Source organism: Ursus americanus, chromosome 27, assembly GCF_024610735.1.
Source record: "Ursus americanus isolate L20-20 chromosome 27, mUrsAme1.1.p, whole genome shotgun sequence".
NCBI classification, from domain to species: domain Eukaryota; kingdom Metazoa; phylum Chordata; class Mammalia; order Carnivora; family Ursidae; genus Ursus; species Ursus americanus.
The window spans coordinates 28,661,108-28,683,607 of NC_142153.1; the positions used below are offsets into that span (position 1 = coordinate 28,661,108).

Here is a 22,500-nt window from a genome sequence, read left to right on the forward strand (position 1 = left end):
GGCCCACACTCATCTATAAATATATAATTTTTAATGTACCTTTGACTAATGTCTTTCTTTAGCTTACACTTTCTGGGAGACATTTTTTTGAGGCATTATGTACACCAGCTTTCTCGGTGTCTCTGTCTCTCCCCACCTTGTCTTTCCCGTTCTTGCTTAGCCTTTGACCCACCATCGTGCCCACACGGTCCTCCATTGCAGCAGCCTTCCGCGTTGCTAAATCCCACAGGCACGCAGCATGTCCTGTGTTCCGTGGTAGCATTCAGTGCCATCCCCAGTGCTGGCTCAGTGCCCCGCTTCCCTGCTCTGAGGAACAGCACAGTCTCTTTTGGCGATTCCACTGTCCACTGGCTGCTTCCTTCTTCTTCGCTCTCGGACTGACCACTTCCCTGCGGGGCTTGGTTGGGACCCCCTATATTCATCATTCACTTCCGCTGAGCATCCACAACACTCCTGGATTCAAAGACGGCAGCACGATGAGCAGTGGACAGCTCTCCTGCTAATGTCAACAATTCAAGTTCCGCGAGTCCCAGAACCAATGTCTGTCCCACTGCTGCACCGACCCGGGGCATTATGCAGGCACTGAAATGCTGTGTGCAACGCGCAGCACATGATTTTCTTCTCCAGGTCGGCTCATCTTATAGTCTTTCCAGCTCTCTGAGTAGACTGTGCACATTTTAGCCAGTTGCTTCAGCTGTAAACCTGGTGATACCCTTGCCCCCTCTTCTGCCAACATTACCTCCATCATCATCCTTGCCCCAGCTCTGCAGCGTCTCTGGGGGCCTGGCAGATACCTCCGTCGACATCACAACCTCCTCCTAACCATGCTCATCTTTCTTCTAGAAAACTGTGAGACTCTTAAAAGTTTTACCACACTGATTCTTCCTGCTTCAGAGGCTAAGGCATCCACAGCCCTGGTATCTACAATTAAAGGCAAAGCAACCTCAGACTTAGTAAGGAGACTTGTTATCAGAAAGGATTATTTATTGCCCTGGGGGAAGAAGTCTATTGCAATAGAAAGAACAATGCTCTAACCATATGATCAGCACAGGTTAGGAAAAAGGGGTCTTCCTCCACAGGGAGGAGGGACAAGCCTATGAGCACTGGCTGTGGGGAAGCAGGAGAGGCCATGATGGGTGGTGGGCCAGAGAAGGTCTGACCCGGAGCCCAACCTGCTCACAGGAGTGCTGGCTGCTGGCTCTGCTCACGGACCTCATAGAGGGAGAGAGCAGTGTTGGGTTAGCATGCATTTTGTTCATTGGCTTGTTCTGACCCGTTGGTGGGAATCGGCAGTTCAGCTAACCATTTCCGAGACCAAAAATGATAATTTGGAGGATTTATGTCTCATCAGGTCATAGGCAAACACAGGTGCTCCTGAGTCTTTTCTAACCTGCAGGGTAGGGGAAGGTCAAGGAACAAGGCATTTCTGGACACAGAGAAGTGTGTGTGTGTGTGTGTGTGTGTGTGTGTGTGTGTGTGTGTGTGTGTGTTGGGGGCTTCCCTCCCCTTTCCTGGTGAGAAGGCTTTTGCAGGTGTCTGAGAGAGATGTGCATTTCACCTCAACACAACTTCCCTTTGTTGTGTCCCCTTCATCTGTTTGTGTAACTGAACTTAAAACTTGAATGGTATTTACTATGAATTCCGTGCTTCTCTTTCCTGTTTTTATATATCTAGTCTACCCTTTCCTGTTTCTATTGAAGTATATCCCATTGAAGTATGAACATTTCATTCATGATCTTTATTTTAAACTTGGTTATTACATGGTGCCCTCCATTGTTCAATGGCATGATCTTAATGTATGAGTCTATAAGAAAAAATATACGTAATTACATTTCTTCCTTAAGCTGCCAATTAAATGATTTACCTCAGTTGATCTCAAGAACTTTTGAACAGTCTTCTCCATTTTGAATATTTTTAATATAATATATTTAATATTCAAATATATTCAAAATTTAACTTTTTTTCCCCTTTTTGACCTCCAAAAATGAAATACAAATTCCCATGAATTTACATGGAAGTTTTGGAACTATACTTTGGTATAGTTTTGAAATTACATTCTATCTTACGTAACTCTAACCTCCATAGTTCAAAATTATTTTTTTTGTTTTATTTCTCTTGATATTTTCCAGGTAGGGTTATTAAGGCCATATCTACACAGTTCTAAAGCTTTCAATTACTTAAATCCAAAAAGAATGGTCTAAAATAAACACACACACACACACACACGCGCAGAATCTAAACAGGAATTATCTAGATAAGAGGTCATAGATTGTTGCAGTTGGCCGGCAAAATATTATTTTTTAAATTTAAATTTTAAATATTTAGAATTAGAGTTCATAAAATTTGTGAAATAGCCATAGACCCACTCTCCTTTATCTTGCAGTGTCAGAATCTGCGAGCATTTGGTCAGTGTTCAGAGGGACAGTCTCCTCAAGTGTCAAAATGATGACCCCTTTCAGAGTGGAAAGGAATTGACTTCAAAAGTTTCCTTTAGTCCCTGCAAGCTTTGATTATTGATGTTGTCTGTGTGGCCTTTAAACATTTTATTTGGTGGATTCTCATCTGGGCCAAACATCTGGTTGGCTGAGCACATGTTTTATTTATTTGACTCCTGACTCTGTTTAAGTATCCACGTTAAAATAAATAAATAAATAAACAAATAAATAAATAATTCCTAAGCAAGATATCTTTTTATTGTAGGCAATTAATTTCCTATAAATGAGAGCTATAAAAATAAATTAAATAAAAAGAAAGGGAACATGAATTTGAGGTCTTCCAATTTCTTGAAGGGTATCTGACAGGGATGACAATTAGGTGGTTTATCAATGTTTGTCATTTAACAAAATTTATAAATGGGCAAAATGACACAGTTCTGACTTGTATGTCATGTCAAAATTCCTAGGTCCTACTTGAGATTTGTCAGTTAAGCTTATAATTAATAACTCATAAGAAAATGCAGAAATCATGCAGATAAGTCTTGTCATTCTCAGTGATGTCTATGTCATACTCCTTATTCTTAAACCTTGTCACTTATTTAAAGGTCAAAAATGTTACAGTGGATGGAGCTGTCCAGAAGTTAAATGACTTACACAGAATTTGAGAAGTGGAAGGTGAAGAGCCTTGTTGAATAAAATTGAGTTCATGTACCTTATTTCTAAGTCAAAGACTGAAAAATGAAGGGCAGCATGAAGATATTTATCAATTCTTTAGATATTGGGAAAAAAATAGTGGCTATCAGAAAGACGACTACATGATTCCATTGGTGGTCACCTCACAGACCTATAATTTAAACACTTGATGTCATATTGCTTGAGATTAATAGATGTGAATAGTAGTTATTTTCCTAGATCCAAACAAATGATTCCCCTGTGGAAGTTAAAATTCGATGTGTTCTCTTACTCTTATAATATTGGTATGGGCTTAGTGGTACTTCGATTTTCATAATGTTTGTGAAATTGGGGGCCATTACGAACTTTAGTGACTCTCTTTTGATTTTGGTTTTTATAAGTCAGCATTTGGAGAAGCTGAATATCCCTCTCTCTGTCTCTCTTTCTTACATTATAATGTAATAATGCCATGCCAAAAAAAGAACTTCAAGGTAATTTTAATTACTTTAGTCATAGGAAGTAAAAATGCCTTCTTTTTTCGAAGATCCACTTTTTATCTTTCTTCCTTTGCTCTATATACCAAGCACCTTTATTTTTTTAAAGAGATATGTTAAATCTTATTCATTTATTCAATCATAGAACTGTTGAATTTGAGTGAATTGAGTCTATGAGAAAAGAGGCGTTCGTTTGCAGATACAGATTTTTCCACTTTAGGAGGAAAAGCAATCAAATTGCCTTTATGTGCAATGAACAACTGAAGGATACCCTCTAGCTGATTTTAAGAGCACACTAACTGTTCCTTTTCGACACAACCACGCTTTTCTGCATGAAACTCATGTGCCTCTAAAACTGAGTAGCTCTGTTTTCACCATCATATTCTGAGCTACCATGGGTTAACAAGAAGAGCTAGGTTGGAGATCTACTCTATCCTTTTCACCCATCTGCATGAGCGAATCACGTTCTCAACAGGCAGCTCTTTATATGAAAGACTATCTCACATAAAAATGCTTAAAACAGTGGAGGACTAGTAGCTGTATCAATTCCCATCCCCTCCAGGGCATTCTGTTCAAGATGGAGAGAGTGCCGACAGCGGTAGTCTATGGGCTACACTGTAGAGATGAGGGTCCAATTCTTACTAGTCAACCCACTTTATCCCTGTAGACCATGAGGGTTTGCTTTTCCTTTTATGGGTTGGCCTAAAGTAGAGGTAACAATTTCAATCATCTTTTCCATTAAGAGACCCATCCCTCTGCACCAAAAACACACCTGGAGAGTGCATGTCAGCTATGTCTCCTATGTGACGGCACCTTTTGATGCCCACATGCCCGCTGAGATTTGCTGCGTGCTCCCTGGTCAGTCCTCCCCAAGCAGTGGAGGAAGTGGATTCTCTGTGTAGTCTGTCCTGTCTGGGAGTCCAATGGTTCCTTTGGATCAAAATCAGACTTTCTCCACAGTGTAAAAGCCATCACGCAAAAGGTCTACCGAGCACTCATTCTCGGCTGCTCAAAGCACAAGGTGCAATCATAGTCACAATTGGGAGCAAGCAACTTGGCTAGCCATCCCCCAGCCGAGGCTTTGGGTTGCCCAGAAAACATGGGACTGGCTGTAACCTTAGCAACAGTGTAGGTTGGCTTCGTTGGTAGGTATTGGGATCAAGGAGTTTTCATAACCAATAAAGAACATTGGGGTGGATAATCTTACTTGCAAGTGAGAACCAGGATCATTCCCTTGTTACAAAGGAGGAGAGATCTGTCATCTGAGCCATCATAACGGCCAGTCTGGGAAACAGGGTCTTATGTATGTATGCACTTCAGAAATTCTGTGGATTGCCGGATTGGCTGAGATGCTACTGGGCCCCCAGCTCTCTTTTTTCATGGAAAGGGAAGTCAAGCACCTGAAGGAGGCTTCAAAGTCCTATTCAGTGTAGACGTGGAGGCATCTGCAACCTCTCCTCCCTGTAACAAGGCTGTGAGTAAACGTGTGTGAGTCTGTGTGTGGGTGTTAAATGCCATTTCACACGACAATTCATTAGGAATCTCTATTAACTGTTCCCTTGTTTATAACATATTGTGATAATTGATGCCTGTGTTGATACCCAGAGGCACCGCTGAAACGTGAATAGAATCTTCCAGTGAGGAGGAGGCTATGTTGAACAGTTTTATGTGATTCTTCTCACATGGAAACCGCCGTCCAGTCAATATATATATGTATACACATGCACATATATACGTGTGTTTTTATTAGCCGTTGTATGTGATATATTAGAGGACTCATTTCTCCAACAGAGTTTATTATATTTCAAGCAAAACAAGAATGAGAACAAACTGCTGATTTCATTCTAAAAGAGTATAATAAAGAAGGAAATTGGTTGATAGTTGTAACACAGTATGGGATTCTGTTCTTTTGTGGGCATGGGTCTATAAAGTAAATTTAGACTCCAGTAACAAGATTGCAAGGAGGCACACCATGCACTGTGGATATTTGCTAAGCCATTTGGCTCTGGCTTTCAGGAAAAGGCTGTTTGCACGGCTTTCAGAGTGGGGTGGCCCTTGGGAGAGGTGGGCAGCTCTGGGGTGTGTTTGCCAGGGTGGCCCGGCAAAGAAGGGGCGCGATAAGGGGACAGAGAAAAAGAGCATGTGTGTGTGTGCACGTGTGTGAGTAAACATGCATCAATGTGCCAGTGTGTGTGTGTGTGTGTATGTGTGCGGGGGCTTGTGTGCGTGTGTGTATGTGTGCATGTGCGTGCATGTGTGAGTGGTTTGTGCAAGTGTGGTGTGTGCAGTTGTGTGTGTGTGTTCATGTGTATGTAGTAGAAAGAGAGACGCACTGATGGTCTCGGCTTTCTGTTCTAACGGTCCCTATCTTTATACTCATTGCATGATTTTCTAAGCTTCTAGTTTTCAAATAGGAAGTGAAAATATTACAAAAGCAGTTGATAATGACAAACACGCCACTAGTCCATGAGGTATAAAACATATTGTTTTCATACAGGCTTGGATACTCTTTTCTTTTGGACAACTATAGATTTTTTCCCTTGAAGTCTGATACTTTGTAGGGGATTTCAGCACTCAAATATTGTACTTATAAGATGAAGAAAAATAAAATTGGAAAATGCCTATGTGGACCATGCAGTTACTGTCTTGATGCTAGATTGCAAATTCCAAAATTGTGAGTTAAAAGCACTTTTTTCTTTTGTAAATGATTATTATAATGTTGAATTTCATGAATAATTGTGATTATGGTGCTTATTGATCTGGGAGAAATCCTTAAATAGGTAATTTCTCCTTCTCATTGTCTTAGGAATTCCATGTTATAATGTAGCTTCACCAAAAAGCAGCCCCAGAAAGCTCATTATATTATTGGTAAATTTTTGATTTTGTATAAATGAAAGTTTTATCTCCATACTGAGTTCTAAAGACTACATGTCAAAAGATGGCAGTGAGTTAAGAATCCTCCAGCAACTTTTTTCCTCTTAGTATCCGTATATCATGCATGTAAATCCCTATAATAATTAAGTGTGCTACAAATAAAATGGAATAAATTTATTTTTAGCACATCGCAGTTTGTAAAGTCCCCTGTCATGAGTCTCCCTACGTGATTTCCACTCTGATTTTGTTGAGCAGATAGCCCTGCCCCTGTGCTGTCCAGGGGACCCCAGAGGGGAAGTGTGCGGCAGGTGAGAGTCCTGCGTGGCCGCCTGGGGGCTTTGTCTCCCTCCTGGTTCTTCCTGGTTCCACACCCTGGGGGAGCCCTTGCCAGGAATGATCTCAAGCTGCTTCAAGCCCTTTGCATTGGTTGATGCGTCTTCTGATTTCTGCTTCCTGCTTACAATCACTCCTTAGCTGTTTATCTGACTCTTGTCCAGAGACATACGATTGCAAATATCAAAATAAGTAAAGCCACGGGCTGCTGGCATGTGAAATGAAGTGAAATTAAGTATTTTTTAATCTGTGAACTGCAGTGAGGGTTTAACCCATACTGTTAAAATTTAAAATTTATCTCACAATTTTGGAACTTGCAAAGACACCGCGTGTGTCAACAGCACAGTATCTTTATTATATTGAAAAGGTAAATATGATTTATTGCATAAACAATATTTTGTTAATAAGATTGTACTAATAGTAATTGCTAGCTCAATGTTTCCACAGGAGCTTTTTTTTTAAGAAAAATAAGAAAATGGAACAGATTTTTTTTATTTGTAATGAAAAATACATTAACAAATCAAAACATAACAGCCACACATTTCCTAGTCAATAACACCTAGAATGGAATGCTACTATAATTCTCTTTTAAATTAAAAGGGAATTAGATCCACATTCATCTGACATTCTTTTTAGGCAATTTTTATTATCATTTTTTATTTTTTTTTTTTAAAGTCAATTCACACCATCTACATTTTTTTCCAAGGTAAACACCATCAAATTTATTGTTGGTATGTGCTTTACTACTTCTAAAGCACACGGTTAGCTACTTATTAATGGGAAGTTGTTATAATTCTGTTACTACTAATAATTCTTGTTTTACTTAGGATAGTAAGTGGCAACTTGGAGAAGATACGTTTTAAAACTTTTTGAAAATATTCATCTTCAGAAACTGTATGTGATCCCAGTTCTCTGAATTCCACGCTAACTTAGCTTTTTATACTTGAGCTTGATTCTGTCTGTTTCAGCCTATGAACTACAGAACTGCCCAGACCCACCTCCTTTTCAGAACGGCTATATGATCAACTCGGATTACAGTGTGGGACAATCCATCTCGTTCGAGTGTTACCCTGGGTACATCTTAATCGGCTACCCAGTCCTTACCTGCCAGCATGGGATCAACAGAAACTGGAATTATCCCTTTCCAAGATGTGATGGTAGGTTAATCATTCTTGGCAACAATTTAATTTTTCATGTATGTAATAGTGCATTAATTATTAAACGGACATACTAAAAAACCCATTCATTTATTCAACAAATATTTATTAGGAATCTGTTATGTTAAACTCATTCTACTTAGTATTTCAGGATTTATCATATGCCAGTAAGTTAAAAAGATGAATAAATAGGCCTTGCCCTCATGGAAATCATAAAGAAAACAAAATAATAAATGCAAATATGTATAACACAAAACCAGGCACAAGGAGAGTGTTTTGCTGAATTGTGTAGAAGGATGGCGTTTGCATGGGAAGTGACCAGGGAACTCTTTATGCTGGTAGTAGTATTTAGAATTACAGTCCTTCCACCAAATTATGGGATTAGTGGAGGAAAGGATGCTTATTAATTTTACCCTAGAAGGTTTTTTTGTTTAACTTATAATAATCATATATTGTTTTTGTATTTCAGAAGACTGATTTATTTTTGCAGTGGGCCTTGAAGCATATATACTATTTTGCTACTCAGAGAAGGAGTATCCAGGGTTGAAAAAATAGTGTAAGCAAAGACAGGGTGTAGAAACAGTCTTAGGAAAAAATAAAGCAGTACAGTTCAACAGTGTGTGACGATCAGGGTTTCTCAGGAGATGTGGGAATCAGGTGGACAGGGAGTGGTAATGGAGGGAAATCTGGATTCATCAAATATCCCTGGTCTGAGCAGAAATCACTTATTTCAATCCTCTGTATTTTTTTTTGATGATTTCAAAAATTTTTAGTATCAAGTTGGAATTAATAGATCAAGTACATTGTTTATGAGGAAAGTATATGAAACAGAAAAGATACTGTAAGCTTAATATTTGAACATTATAAATACAGCAACCTTTAAGTGAAAAAATAATAAAATTATCAACTCTGTGGTCCTTTGAGATGCTAAACACCCAGGCAAAAGGGAAAGGCGACTAGCTGAGTTTGAATTTCTTCTGAAAATGTAAAAAAACCAACCAAACAAACAAACAAAAAAAAACAAAGAAAAACAAAACAAAACAAGAAACACTGGTGGACTTTTTAAATTATATTTTTCACTGTATTTGTCCATTCTATATATATTGTAAACTATAATATTGTAAACTATAAAAAAACAAAAAAACAAAACTCAGCTGTATTTTTTAAATTCCCTATCTTAGAAAAAGAAATAAAAATTAAATTATCCTAGGGGCGCCTGGGTGGCTCAGTCATTAAGCATCTGCCTTAGGCTCAGGGTGTGATCCCAGAGTCCTGGGATCGAGTCCCATATAGGGCTCCTCCACTGGGAGCCTGCTTCTTCCTCTCCCACTCCTCCTGCTTGTGTTCCCTCTCTCGCTGGCTGTCTCTGTCAAATTAATAAATAAAAACTTTAAAATTAAATAAATAAATAAATAAATATTAAATTATCCTAGTTTAATGCAAATTTAATAACATGTAAAACAGCATTTAAAAAATTACTTTATAAAACTAAGTATAGCGGTAGCATATCTGGTGCTTTTTATTAAAACACTTAAAAAACCTTTTTTTACTACTCTCCATTTAAAAATTCATTTATTTGCGTATCTATAAAATACTTTCAATTGTCATTTAAACCTTTTTCTTATTTGTAATTTTCACCTGAGTTCTTTGAATTCATATGCACATGGGAGAATTCTTGGCTTGACATTAAAAAGTAGAATTAAATATTTAAAAAGGCTTCATCACCTTTTCAAGCTCTGTTTTCAAATATAGAAATAACTGCTGGTTTGGAATTATTTTGTGAGCATGAAAGTAACACAATATATTGTTTGTGATGTAGCTCAAAGGGGATGCCACCTTTTATCATTACATCATGATATGTCATACTACCCAGAGTGGGCTAAACTCAAACTAAATTCCTCCAGACACCAGCTGAAAGTATGAGAGTTGCCCCCAAACCACCCTGAGCTTCGATAATTCACTAAGAGGACTCAGAGAACTCACTAAGCTATTGTACTCTGGTTGTGGTTCGTAACGAGGAAAGGATACATGAAAAACATGGGAAAAGATGCCTAGGTTACAGTCTGGGAGGGTGCATCACTCTCACAGAACTGATGGGTGACAATATGCCCAGAATATCACCAACCTGAGAAGCTCATTGGGTAGGTCTTAGTGCCCAGAGTTTTAATTGGGGCTCTGTCAGGGAGGTATGACTGATTGGTGGTTGCCTGGTGGTTGATGTCAGCTTCCAGACCAACTGATACCCTGTAACTCAAAGGTCCCACCTTAAATTCCATGGCTGGTCTTTCTGGCACAGTCAGCCCCATCCTAAAACTACTGGGTATGGCCAACACCCACATGGGACAAAGATGCTCCCATCAGATATGCCCTGAATCGTTCCCCCCACTCCCTGCCCCAGAGTAGAGGGCTAAACCTCTCTATAGGCAAGGTCAAATTCTTTACTACGCAAGTATTTTTACCATTATATCTCTCCTCATATCTATTTTGTCATAGACAAAATAAAAAACCAAAACACAAAATTCAAATAAAATTATATCATATCATAAAATGAATTTTCTAGTCACCATCCAATATGTATTTAATATCCTTTCCATATTGGATTAAACTTAAAGAAATAAGTGTTATTATTGTATAACAAAAGTTATTTTATCTGTGAAAGGTTATATTTCCAAAAAGATGTGTGTGTGTGTGTGTGTGTGTGTGTGTGTGTGTATAGTCTTTGCTGTCCATTAGTGTCCACTTAGACTATGGTTAAGCTCCTCACAAGACACCAGCAAACTCTGCTAATTATCCAGGATGCTCACCTGAAATGTATTTTATTAATCCATCATGGTTATTCAGTTCAGATTTATTCTTGCTGTATAGGACAAATGTACTGAAAAACAATCTTCAAAGGTCTAACCCTATAAACTTCAGAGGAATCTCAGAATAGATCATAGATATTCGGGGTGGTGGGAGAACATAGATACTTTGAACAACTTCTGGCATCTTTAGTAAAAATTTAAAAATTCAGACAATTAAGATTCAAAAATTCTAAATCTTAAGGTATCAGTGTTCACAAGCATATATTAAACCAATTCATATGTGCTTGCTGACAGTATTAATATTTATTGCATGAGGATTTATTTTGTAATATTAGTGTATTTTAAATTCATTTGAAGAATATCTGAACTAAAAGTATGATATCTATTAAAAGAAAAAAGAAAAAACAGGTCTCAAAATGACTTGAGAAATTCAAGACATTATATTTTGCCAGTGACATAATTATACAGAAGTCTCGATTTAAAAAAAAATGGGTTATAATTGTTAAAATACAGTTAAAAATACTTGTCTATTAGTTTACTAAATGTAATTTTATAATAAATACGCATCTCAACTTACAAATGCGGTTTAAAAATTTTAGATTTTTTGTTGACCTCATCTTTTATCACTGAAATATTTTTGTAGATATACTTTTAATATTTTTTTTTAAGTTAAGCACTGTCCTAATGTTCCTCAACTTAAAATGCAATAATGTGTGTGGTGGGGAACTATGTGGACAGACATAATTACTAAGATAACTGAACATGTTGCAATTAGCGTGTTAGCAACTTCTTTTAGATTGATAGATTTTGTAAGCAGAACACTATTTGATTGCATAATTGACATGAGAAATCCAACCAGCCAAAGAATCTGTTATTATACACATAATTTTTAAAATTAAGGTTTGCCAAGTTGATTGATGAATACAGAAAATAATCTCTCCCAATAGTTTAGAATAAAAATGACATCCTAAAGAATATAACTCTTTTTACTTATACTTATAAATATTTATATTTATATAATATTACATATTATATATTATGTTATATATCATATATAATACTATATTTATATAAATATTATGTTTCTTTTATAAATATTATTTTTAATATTTCCATTATCAAACAGTTCTTCAGATGGAATGCTCTATGACCCTCTATCTCATAACCATCATAAGGAAACCGAAGTAATTGAAAGAAAAAAAATAGGTAAAAAATACCTATAGTGCGCCACACATTCGGTGAGACCAGGCATTCAGTTCCTGGCAACATTAATAGTCAAGAGTTTAAAATTCACGAATATTCATGCCAAATGTAGGTATTGGTTATTTGTACTATAAGGTTTTTCTTCAACCTCGTAATAAAGGTTAGGCAGAAATCTTAATATAATCCTGGAGAAAACTATCTATAGATTATCTATAACTATCCTCGTGGATATTTAGGGTTTTTAAAATTTAATTTCTGATTGAAATAATAAGTTCTTTCTATCCATCTCAATTCAGAGACACTTTGTACATGATCAAGTGGAGAAAAAGCACAATAAAGACATGCCTCAGTGCCCCTTGATTTTTCCAAGTCCAGCCCCAGATAAAATGAAGTGACGGGGAGTCTCTACCTCCCTGTGCTGATGTCCACCATGCCCACCAGCTCATCTTCCAGTATCTTCTGGCCCTGGCTCCACATGAGTAGGAATTGGTGAGATACACCCAGCACGTTTTGTATGAGCCACCTAGAAGCTTCACGTTCCCAAACAACAGTGAAGTGAACAGAATCCACACTGATAATTCAGGCAGTGGTACCCAGTGGAGTGGGGTAGGAAGTGAGGATGGGGCCCAAGGCTGCTTACGTATAAATAGGCACTGAATAAACTTCCCATTGAATGGGACATTCAGGTAAGACATCACCTCCATCACATTCAATGTAGATAATGCTGGCTCTAGAATTTGATGGAAGTGGACAACTTAATCATCTTCGCGGACGTATTTTTCTCTGGAGAAACACATACAGAAATAACCTGAAAACTTTTTCTCATTAGTTGTACTTCACACAGCAGTCCTTTCTCACAACCTATTCTTAACATGCATGTGTGCGAGGTTACAGACAACACTCACTCTGGCCCTCCTGGCCACCAGTGGGTGCCTTTTCCCTACAACAAGCAATTCTTCGACACTGCTGGATAGTCTCCCTGAGGAGAGCTTCTGATCCCGCAGGTGAAACTCCCAATCCCACAAGGCTGCCCTTGTCCTGCCCCAATTTGGATGCCAACCCCAAGTCCAGATTGTTACTTGTGCCTCTCACTGACTGGCTAGAAATCAGAAGTCTCCAAGACTCCGTCCTCCTACTGAATAAATTTACTAGAGCAATTCACAGAACCCAGGAAAACATTTGACTTACAAGATTACAGATCAATACAGAGGATATGACTCAGGAACAGCTGGTTGGAAGAGATGCGGAGGTCAAGGTGTGTTGGAAGGTGAGCAGAGTGTCATAGTCTCTCCAGGGGAAGCATCTTCCCAGCTCCCCAAGTGTTCACCAACCCAGAAGTCCTCCAGACCCCATCCTTTGGGGTTTTTATGGAGTCTTCATTACAGAGGCATGATGATTAAATCGCTGGCCAGTGGTGATTAATTTGACCCACAGCTCCTCCAGTTCCCGGGAGTTTAAGGGTAGGGCTGAAATTTCCAATCCTCTGGTTACTTGCTTAGCTCCTAACCCTGGCAACCAGCCCCATCCTTGGGTGCTTTCTTGTCACCTTATTCACATAAGCTCAGGTGTGGTTGGAAGGATCTTGTTATGAATAACAAAGGATACCTTTATCTCTTTTATCATTTAGCTTTTATCCAAGGGTTTCAGGAGCTCTGTGCCAAGAACAGGGAGGAAGACTGAATATACTTTTCTTATTATAAATCACAGTATCAGAATGTACATTCACAAATGCATGAATGACTATGTGTTTATTGACTCTTTGGCTCCCAGAAGTGGAGGAGAGGCTGACCCCATATCACCTCCAGGTGTGAAATGTAGTGCATAGTAGGCTGATGCGCTCTCTCCTGGCCAGCTGGTGGCCTTCCTCGCCCGGCTGTGACCAGGCTCCCATGCAGACAGTGAGGAGCTGGGAGGTGCCCGGGCTTGGCTGTGGTGCACCGATCGTCCTGTGACTAGATGCGCCTCATAGCGGCTTCAGAATTGATCTCCCCCTCAGGGTCCACTTTGAACCTCACCTTCAGAGAGAGAGGATGGAGGGAACAAATTCATGTCAGGCTGAGTTAGATTCCACATCCACTGTCTCTGTGAACTTCAAGTGACATTGCCCTCAGATGTGGAAATCTAAATATGCCTTTGGGGCCATGACAATGAGGGTAAAGCCTTCTCTGGGATCACAGACAGGTCAGGGGAAGTGGTGAAGGAACCTTCCCCCTCATTTTCTTAGGGTCCTCTTTTTTCCTCTCTAGACAACACAGCAACATTTGCCTAGAGGAATTTTATGTGCATTCATGGAATGTTATTAGCTCTTGTGACAAGTAGTGTTTGTTCTTTCTCTCATGGTAGTTACACAAGTTGACTTTTATACTGACTTAGCATTTGCTTGGTACCTTTCTCCATCACTATACAGTGAGCCCACAAAGGCAGTGTAGAGCTCTCTTTGGTTCTCTGCTCTCAACCCCACACGTCCTGGTCCATGATAGACTCTCAGTAAATACTCCTTGAATAAGAATGGTGGACTTGTTATTTGAATATCCTACACAACTCATGGCAAGGATACCTGACTTGCGTGATGTCCTAGAGCTGTTAAGTGACATAAAGAACATCAGAAGGCAGCAATGTGCCCTCCCAAGAACATCACCATATCGTTTCTTTTGCCCTTGAAGAGATGGGCATCATCCTTTTTGTTTACTTGGTTTTTTTTCACCATTGGGAAGGGTGCTCCTATATGTAATAGGGCTATACAATGATAAGACTTTATTTGAAAGGTCAAAATGCACAAGGGAAGTTTTGGAGATTACAGATGTAAGTCAATAGCAAATGAATAGATTTTTACTAAAATATTTTGCGGTTACTGTCTTACTCATTTTCAATTCATCAATTATTTATTGTCTCCTATTTATTGTGATATGAGCTAGGCATTGGGGATTCGTGAGAGTGAGGTGTGAGTAGGGGTGAAAAGGGACACTGTCCCTGACTTCTAGTTGCTGACCGTCTAATGATGAGAACAGCTGGCAGCTAATTATAGCCACGGGACAGGTGAACAAAGATGGCCATCCAGAGCCAAGCCACCATTAAGACAGAGCTAACCTGTAAGTTGAGCTTTGAAGAAATGGATCAGCTCACCCTGGCAGCAGAGTAGGAGGAAAGCCTTTGAACTTTTCACGAAGGGTGAATATTTACATGAAGTTTGGAGGTGAGAGAAAGTATGACATCTTCCGGGGACACCAAGTAGCTCACTGTGACTGCAGCCTAGATCATGGCCCCATTTTACAAATTATAGGTGTCCCTGTACTGTGCTTTGCTAGTTTCCAAAGCAAGGTTTGGCAGCCTCCAAACCCCACTTATCAAAACTTATGCCATAATGTTTCTGAAATGTTCTCCATAGCCCCTTCTTCTAATGGCTCTTGCTAAAACTTGGGCTGGATTCAGTCTATTTTACACTAGAACATTCTCTACGTCCTTTGAAATACATATGCATCTGTACGGTCAACGCAGCAGCGTACCATATGCCACGTGGCATATCATCGCTCCCTATTTTGTATTCAAGTATTTGTTTCTCTTGTTTTACAATGTAGTTTGGCCTGTTTAAATTTGACACCTTTCGTGACAAGTCTTTGAAAGCTCCAGAAGATTCACGCTGGTAACAGACACTCAGACCACCTGTATCCGATTTTGGTTGGTTAAGAAGTCTACTCGTTTATGACTTCGATGTATCATAGCACTTTCTGAATGTAATAATGCATCCCGGATTATTCTGCTAATATATAGTCACTTCATTTTTCTGTAGATAAAACAAAATAATTGCCATGGCAACAGAGAATACCAGCTCATTAAGTAAAATAAACATAGGCTGATTAGGGATTGTGAGTCTTCGAGGAGGGGAAAGCTGATGAGAGGAGGAAGTGCTTCAAGAAAACACCATGTATATAATTTTATCTCATTTCTTCAGGTATTGATCTGTCAAGAATTGATAATATTTTTGTTTTAGGCAAATAGGCTTGGATACCACTCCTTTAGGCAGTTTAAATAGGTTTTAGAAATCTCTCTCACTTAAAACAACAACAAAATATTTCCATGATATATTTATGCATAATTTCCACCTAATCCCTCATATCATGTAGTGCAATGGATTATCCACTCGGTTGCAGAAGATAACTGTAACTTAACTGAGTGACTGAATAAGGGCTTTTTTTTTTTTTTAATTATATGGCAATGACTTTATCCTGAAGGGATTTTGAGTGTTTGGAGAATATATTAAATGGAACTTAGATAACTTAGTTTAGAAGTATAATTCTTCTAAGGTTTTAAGACTTCAGGGGAATTACTTTGACAAAGTCGTTACTGAGAAATGTTCCACAATTATTCTTATAAGGAAAATTTTGGCGAAGGGACTTTGGAGACTTAGAAATATGTAACTGTGTCTTTTCTAAGGTTGATTTACAGGGCTTCATTCTCTCTGCTCCCTTTTCAGCTCCTTGTGGGTATAATGTGACATCTCAGAATGGTACCATTTATTCCCCCGGATTTCCAGATGAGTACCCAATTTTGAAGGACTGCATTTGGCTTATCACCGTCCCTCCTGGCCATGGGGTCTATATCAACTTCACCTTGCTACAGACGGAAGCTGTGAATGACTACATTGCTGTTTGGTAAGAGGTTGTTTCCCTACAGGCTGATTTGTGCTTGTGCTAACCCATTTTGCAACCCCTGACATCGGGCTTTTATGTCAGATTACATATTAAGAAAGGAAGTTTTTAGATAGATATTGGAAAGGAAATTTACCAACGAAACCCAGCGATACAGAGAATAAATGTCACGTGACATGTTTGAGTTTTGTTACATGGTAGATGAATCCAGGATTACTTTGAATATGGATTACCTCAACATAATTGTATTTTACATTTTTTAAGAGTGATTTTTACTTTTTCTTTTTTTTTTCTAAAAGAAAAGTTGGTTAGAATCCTTTGCCATGATAAGAATTTGGTGCTTCTGGAAATATTGAAGAGATAATCACACACAGCCCTCCCGCCATCTTTTGTAAACATGGCAGGACTGCCCTTCCATATGATGTGTAGGAAGTAATACCGAGCCCGCAACCAGGGCTGGGGATTTGGGTTCTGGTTCTCATTGCAATGAGTCATGTGGCCTTGGGTAAGTGACTTCTGTGATCCTTGGCTACATATTCATGTCTATGGGAATGACTATTCTACCTTTGCTGTTGGAAGCAAGAGGTTATAGGGGATACAGAGATTGAAAAGTCCTCTGTGATACTATGTTGGGAGAAGGAGGGAGCACCGATGGGGTGTGAGAAGGTGAGCTTACCCCAGGCTTGACCAGCAGGCTGTGCTGCCAGCATAAACTGCCATGAAAACTCTGGATTAATGCCGGGTAACGATGCGGTATGTGTGTGTGTGCGTGTGTGTGTGTGTGTGTGTGTGTGTGTGTGTGTTGGGGAAGCTGGCGTAGAAGGTTCATAAAACGTTAAGGGTTACTCTGGATATTGGAAAGCCAGTAAAGCAAGGGGACAGGGTGAGTTCAGGGTATTGGAAGATCTCAGGTATGGGTCTTATGGGAGTCCAGGTGAGCGGGACAGAGAATATAGAAGCTTATAAATCACGTGAAAGATCCCAGGCTTGGTTCTAAGAGCAATGAGGATTCACTAGGGTTTTAGGAAGGGGAATCACCTTGGCTGCAGAATTCCCAGTCTCATTTTGTGGGAAATGTATTAACTGGGGGCAAGAAGGGAGGCTGCCTTTGAGGCTGCAGAAATAACTCTTGCAGGGAGGTGATAATGGCTGAAGCAGAGGCTGAGGGAGTGAGGAAGAATGGGGAACTTGAAATATTAAATTGATTCTATGAAGCTGCCCTTTCAAAATCCAAGGCAAAACAAAACCCACAACATTACACTATCAACCCTTTCACTTGGATTAACGTATAGACTTAGCAGGTAGAAGCAAAAGTTCTTCATAATTAATGAAATAGAGTGTCTACTGTCAGAACACTAACAGAAGAGAGACCGAGAAGTCCAGTCAACTTCGTGACATTAAACATCTCGATCTTTCTAAACACAGTGTTCACAGGACAGTAGTATTTTATTCGGTTTGTTAAAAACACAAAAATACGACTGAGTCAATTTGAATATCTAATGGGCTTTATTTAGTGATTCTAGTGATTCAGGAATCAGGTAGCATTCCATCTGGCTGAGGAGTTACGGGTACACAACGGAAGGTTTTCATAGCAAGCAGGGTGGGGCAAGAAGTTACTAGCAGGAGGAAGGATTGTTTCAGTCAAGGTCACCTTCCCTGAGGGGGAAGGGCAGGTGGTCTTATCCTGCAGATTACCTCCTCTGCCGGGGGCAGCTCAGACGGAGACCATCCAGGGAACTTCATGGATGTTGAACATTTCTGAATGATTGCCTTAAAATTTCACTCCGAGAGTATTTGAAAGTGCAGCTCAGTCTGGCTTTGCTATCCTGGGCCAGGGGCTCGAGCTTGCACCGTCATTTCCTTTTTAATAAATTCTTAAAAACTTTTTACTTCGGTAGCAAGATCTCCATAAATTTCACCCATAATTAAAGAAACACCTTTGAATTTAGACTTTCAAATGTGGACGTTTGATACATGGTATTACATGGTATTACAGTCACTAGAGTCAGTATGAACGTGTCTCTGTGATGGCTCTGAAAAGGTCCGCAGTGGGGGTGAGTAAAAATCAGCCCCGAGTCTCCCTGCGTGAGCGCCAGCTCGGTGCCTTGCAGCGCAGGCTCAGACCAAGCTGCTTGGGCCCAGATAGAGTCCACGTGTTGGAAGAAAATGATTGTGAGTTTCAGCTGTGATCAGGAACTTCCTTCTCAAACTTCTCTCTTTCCCAGGGATGGGCCTGATCAGAATTCACCTCAGCTGGGAGTTTTCAGTGGCAACACAGCCCTGGAAACGGCGTACAGCTCCACCAACCAAGTCCTGCTCAAGTTCCACAGCGACTTTTCGAACGGAGGCTTCTTCGTTCTCAATTTTCACGGTCAGTGCATTCTCACTCTATCGATTAAGGCGGAGGATTCCATTTGGTTCTCCTGGTAGTGTTGACACATGCGTCCTTTCCAGTGAGAGTCCCTTGCTTTTGCCAAGCGAGAGCCCTCTGGGACTTTCTTGCCTTCGATGCCGGAGGTTCCTGCGATGCTCTTGTGCCTAATGCTGTTTGATGATGTCACATCTGGTGTGTGGCAAGCTTGGATTCATTCCAAGAGAAGTGGATTGCAAATGAAACTCTGGTATGGAGACCCTTGAAACACACGTAGTCCTTTCCTCGATTTCCCGTTTCTGTCTCCAGAGGAGTCAAGGTAGCAGACACCATGGAATTATGGATGAGGCAACAGTGAATTTAATGATTTTGGAAAACCAGTAATTTGGAGAAAAGCGTTATCAGTCCCCTGTATCTCGTGAGGACCGCACCCGTGGAAGTCCTCTGCATCGGGTGCAGAGAGGGACCTTAGCAAATGTCAATATGGACCTGGCACCAGGCCGCAGCGGAACCATTTCTCTTCCAGGAGCCCCCAAAATTATGGAAAGTGGTTTTACTTAAAAGTCATAATTTTTAAAACTGTACCCTTTTTCTCTTTGACTTGATATATTCTTTGGCATGAAATAATCCTGTAAGCTTGAGCCTTTTATGAAACAATGGTTTACAAATACAGACATTGCAGTGTACCCAAGCATTAAAACAACAGCAGAGGGCTGCTTTTTGTAATAATTCTGTTTATTCAGCGAATGTAATTGCAGTGGTTTTTTTTTTTTTTTTTCCATAAACCCTTCAGCATTTCAGCTCAAGAAATGCCAGCCTCCGCCCGCAGTTCCACAGGCAGAAATGCTTACCGAGGATGAGGATTTTGAAATCGGTAATGTGTTCTTTGTCACGATATCATTAGCTCAACCCAGCTTTAACACCCACCCCGCACTGCAATCGTTACTCACATGAGTAAATGAGTATTTGTCAGAATACTCTAAAGCATTGCTAGGGAGCTCATCTATCGAATAAGTATGTTTTTCTTCCTCCATCTCCATGATTTGTTTCTGCCATTTGAACTTTGCTTCTGTCATTTTGAGCACATCCCTACCTCACCCTCCCCCCGCCAGCATTTGCTAGTTTGTATTTTTCTTTTAAATAAAGTTTTCAGAGACTGACTTAAACAGATGTTTGCGTTTAGTTAGAAAAGCATGTTCGTGCACTAGAAGGACTTCATCATTTGTAGCTAAAATAATGATGAGTATAACTTTGACCTTTCACTGAAACTAGAATGTAATTGGTGAGTGTATTGAATGATAATATTTAGAAATTCTGCTTCATCATTCTATATTAATGACGAGTTTCATTAAATAATCATCAGGTCACCTTAGGAAACCAGCCGTGGGGTACGTTTGTGGTATAATTACCGTGACCCAGGATTTCTCTGTCTCAGCTACAAATACAACACCCTGTCCTCACCCCATGTTTCAGACCCCTGGTCAAACCACGTGACCCAATTTCTGCTCCACTCATGATGGCTCAGTTAATGGGAACATTGCGCTAATTAGGCCAAGGTCACAGGTTAGCCCTCTCTGGATGCATTAAAGCCATTCTAATGCTCCATCCTTAAATCCCAAGCAGTCCCAATTTGCTGTCTTTTTTTAATAGTCATCATGGGGGAAAGGGCGGAAACATAGACACATGAGTCTATGCAAAAACCTGCCACATCATCTGTGCTGGCATCGGTGAAGACAGCATTTGTGTAAGTCGAGAAGTGAAAATAGTCCCCTTTGATCAAACAAACTGGAAATGAGTACTGGTGCGGGTTCAGAACTGGTTCGCTCACTGACTTCATCTGTTAGGCGGTTATCTCTACGTTTCATACGTTTGCACACTCTGTGTGTCATGGAAACATAATCCCAGGTGTGTTGGCTCTTTCAGGGGATTTTGTGAAGTACCAGTGTCATCCGGGGTACACGCTGTCTGGGACGGACACACTGACGTGCAAGCTCAGTGCCCAGCTGCAATTTGAGGGTTCCCTCCCAACGTGTGAAGGTATGCCGAGCTCGGTCCTACACCCGCTCGTTCACCACGGAAATTGTATGGCTCGTGTTGTTCCACATGTTTCTTGTATAGCCCTGAATTTAATCTGTGTTATGATCTCCTTGCAATTCAGATTACCTGCTAACAGAAATACCTAATTACCTTTCTCTTTTAGCTATCTCTACAATACAAATCAAAAGCATATCAAATAGGAGGTCTTTTTTTTCCCGAACAGTTTACCAGAAAATTTTCAAACATACAGCAAAGTTGAAGTTATTTAGAAATAACCATCTGAATACCACTTAGGTTCCACCATTAATGTGGTATTTATATGCATATTCATGTATCTGTTATCTTCCTATCCATCCATTAATCTGTTATTTTTGATGCATTTCAAGGCAAATTACAGGCATCACTACACTTCCCTCTAAACACATTAGTATGCATTAAATTATCTAGTGTTTACTATTTTTTTGTAAAATTTATAAACATTGAAATGCACGTAGGTTGCATACGATAAGATGCACACATTTCATATATTCACATGTCTTTAAAATACATAGAGCATATGCAATAACAGAAAATATACAGTAACACAAGATTTGAGGCTGAATCTATTGATTCACCTGATTGGAGTATAATTAGACCACTTTAAAAATATTTGAAAGGCTCCATTCCCAAGTAGTATTGGGAGAAAAAAAACACTAGAAAAAAATATAAATAAGCTAAAATGGCTCAATGGAAGACAGAAGCGTGATGGTTTGGCCAATTAAAAAGTTTTCCAAATTAGAACAGTTTTGATTTTTTGACTTCAAAATCACAATAAACATTCAATTCATTTAAAGATTGGGACCTCCCCCCTTTCAAGGAGTTTGATTATTTTCATTTATCAGGATAATGAGGCCCCTAAAAAAGCCCAAAATCTAGGAAACGAAGACCCATTGACTCAATCTAGACTCCCAACAAGTGACCACAGGTAAATCATGATTATCCCGTGGGCATTGTGTGTAAGTAGGATGGTTGATCTGCCTTATTTATGGGGTTTTTGTAAAGATGCAGAGGGTATTAAATGAATTATTCTAAGTGGTTTTCTTTTTTAAGATTTTATTTGTTTATTTGAGAGAGAGAGACAGAGATTGGGACAGAAATAGGAGAGAGAGCACAAGCTGGGAGGGGAGGGAGAAGCAGGCTCCCCACTAAGCATGGAGTCAGTTGTGGGGCTCCATCCCAACACCCTGGGATCATGACCAGAGCCTAAGGCAGAAGCTTAACCAACTGAGCCACCCAGGTGCCCCTGTAAGTGTTTTATAATATTAATTATCTGCAACTTCCTTTGTATTGCACTGATATTGACTTTGCGGGAGCTCCCGCCCTTGAATAGCTTCTTTTAGAATGTGTGCTCACTTCCTGCATTCTTATGATGAATGAGGCAGAATCCTAGTCACCTGGGGAGAGGGAGACAATTTTCAACATCTGAAGAAAATCT

At 39.6% G+C, this 22,500-nt stretch overlaps 1 protein-coding gene across 1 annotated transcript in view; it reads left to right on the plus strand.

Annotated features, from left to right (window-relative positions):
* Window positions 1–22,500, plus strand: part of CSMD1 (CUB and Sushi multiple domains 1) — a 1,039,667-nt gene that overhangs the window by 867,453 nt on the left and 149,714 nt on the right. Inside the window, exons 40-44 of the mRNA XM_087856321.1 lie at window positions 7,777–7,965; window positions 16,444–16,621; window positions 18,844–18,989; window positions 19,783–19,863; window positions 20,913–21,026. Of these exons, the coding sequence (XP_087712447.1) occupies window positions 7,777–7,965; window positions 16,444–16,621; window positions 18,844–18,989; window positions 19,783–19,863; window positions 20,913–21,026 (708 nt within the window). The remainder of the gene's footprint in view (window positions 1–7,776; window positions 7,966–16,443; window positions 16,622–18,843; window positions 18,990–19,782; window positions 19,864–20,912; window positions 21,027–22,500) is intronic.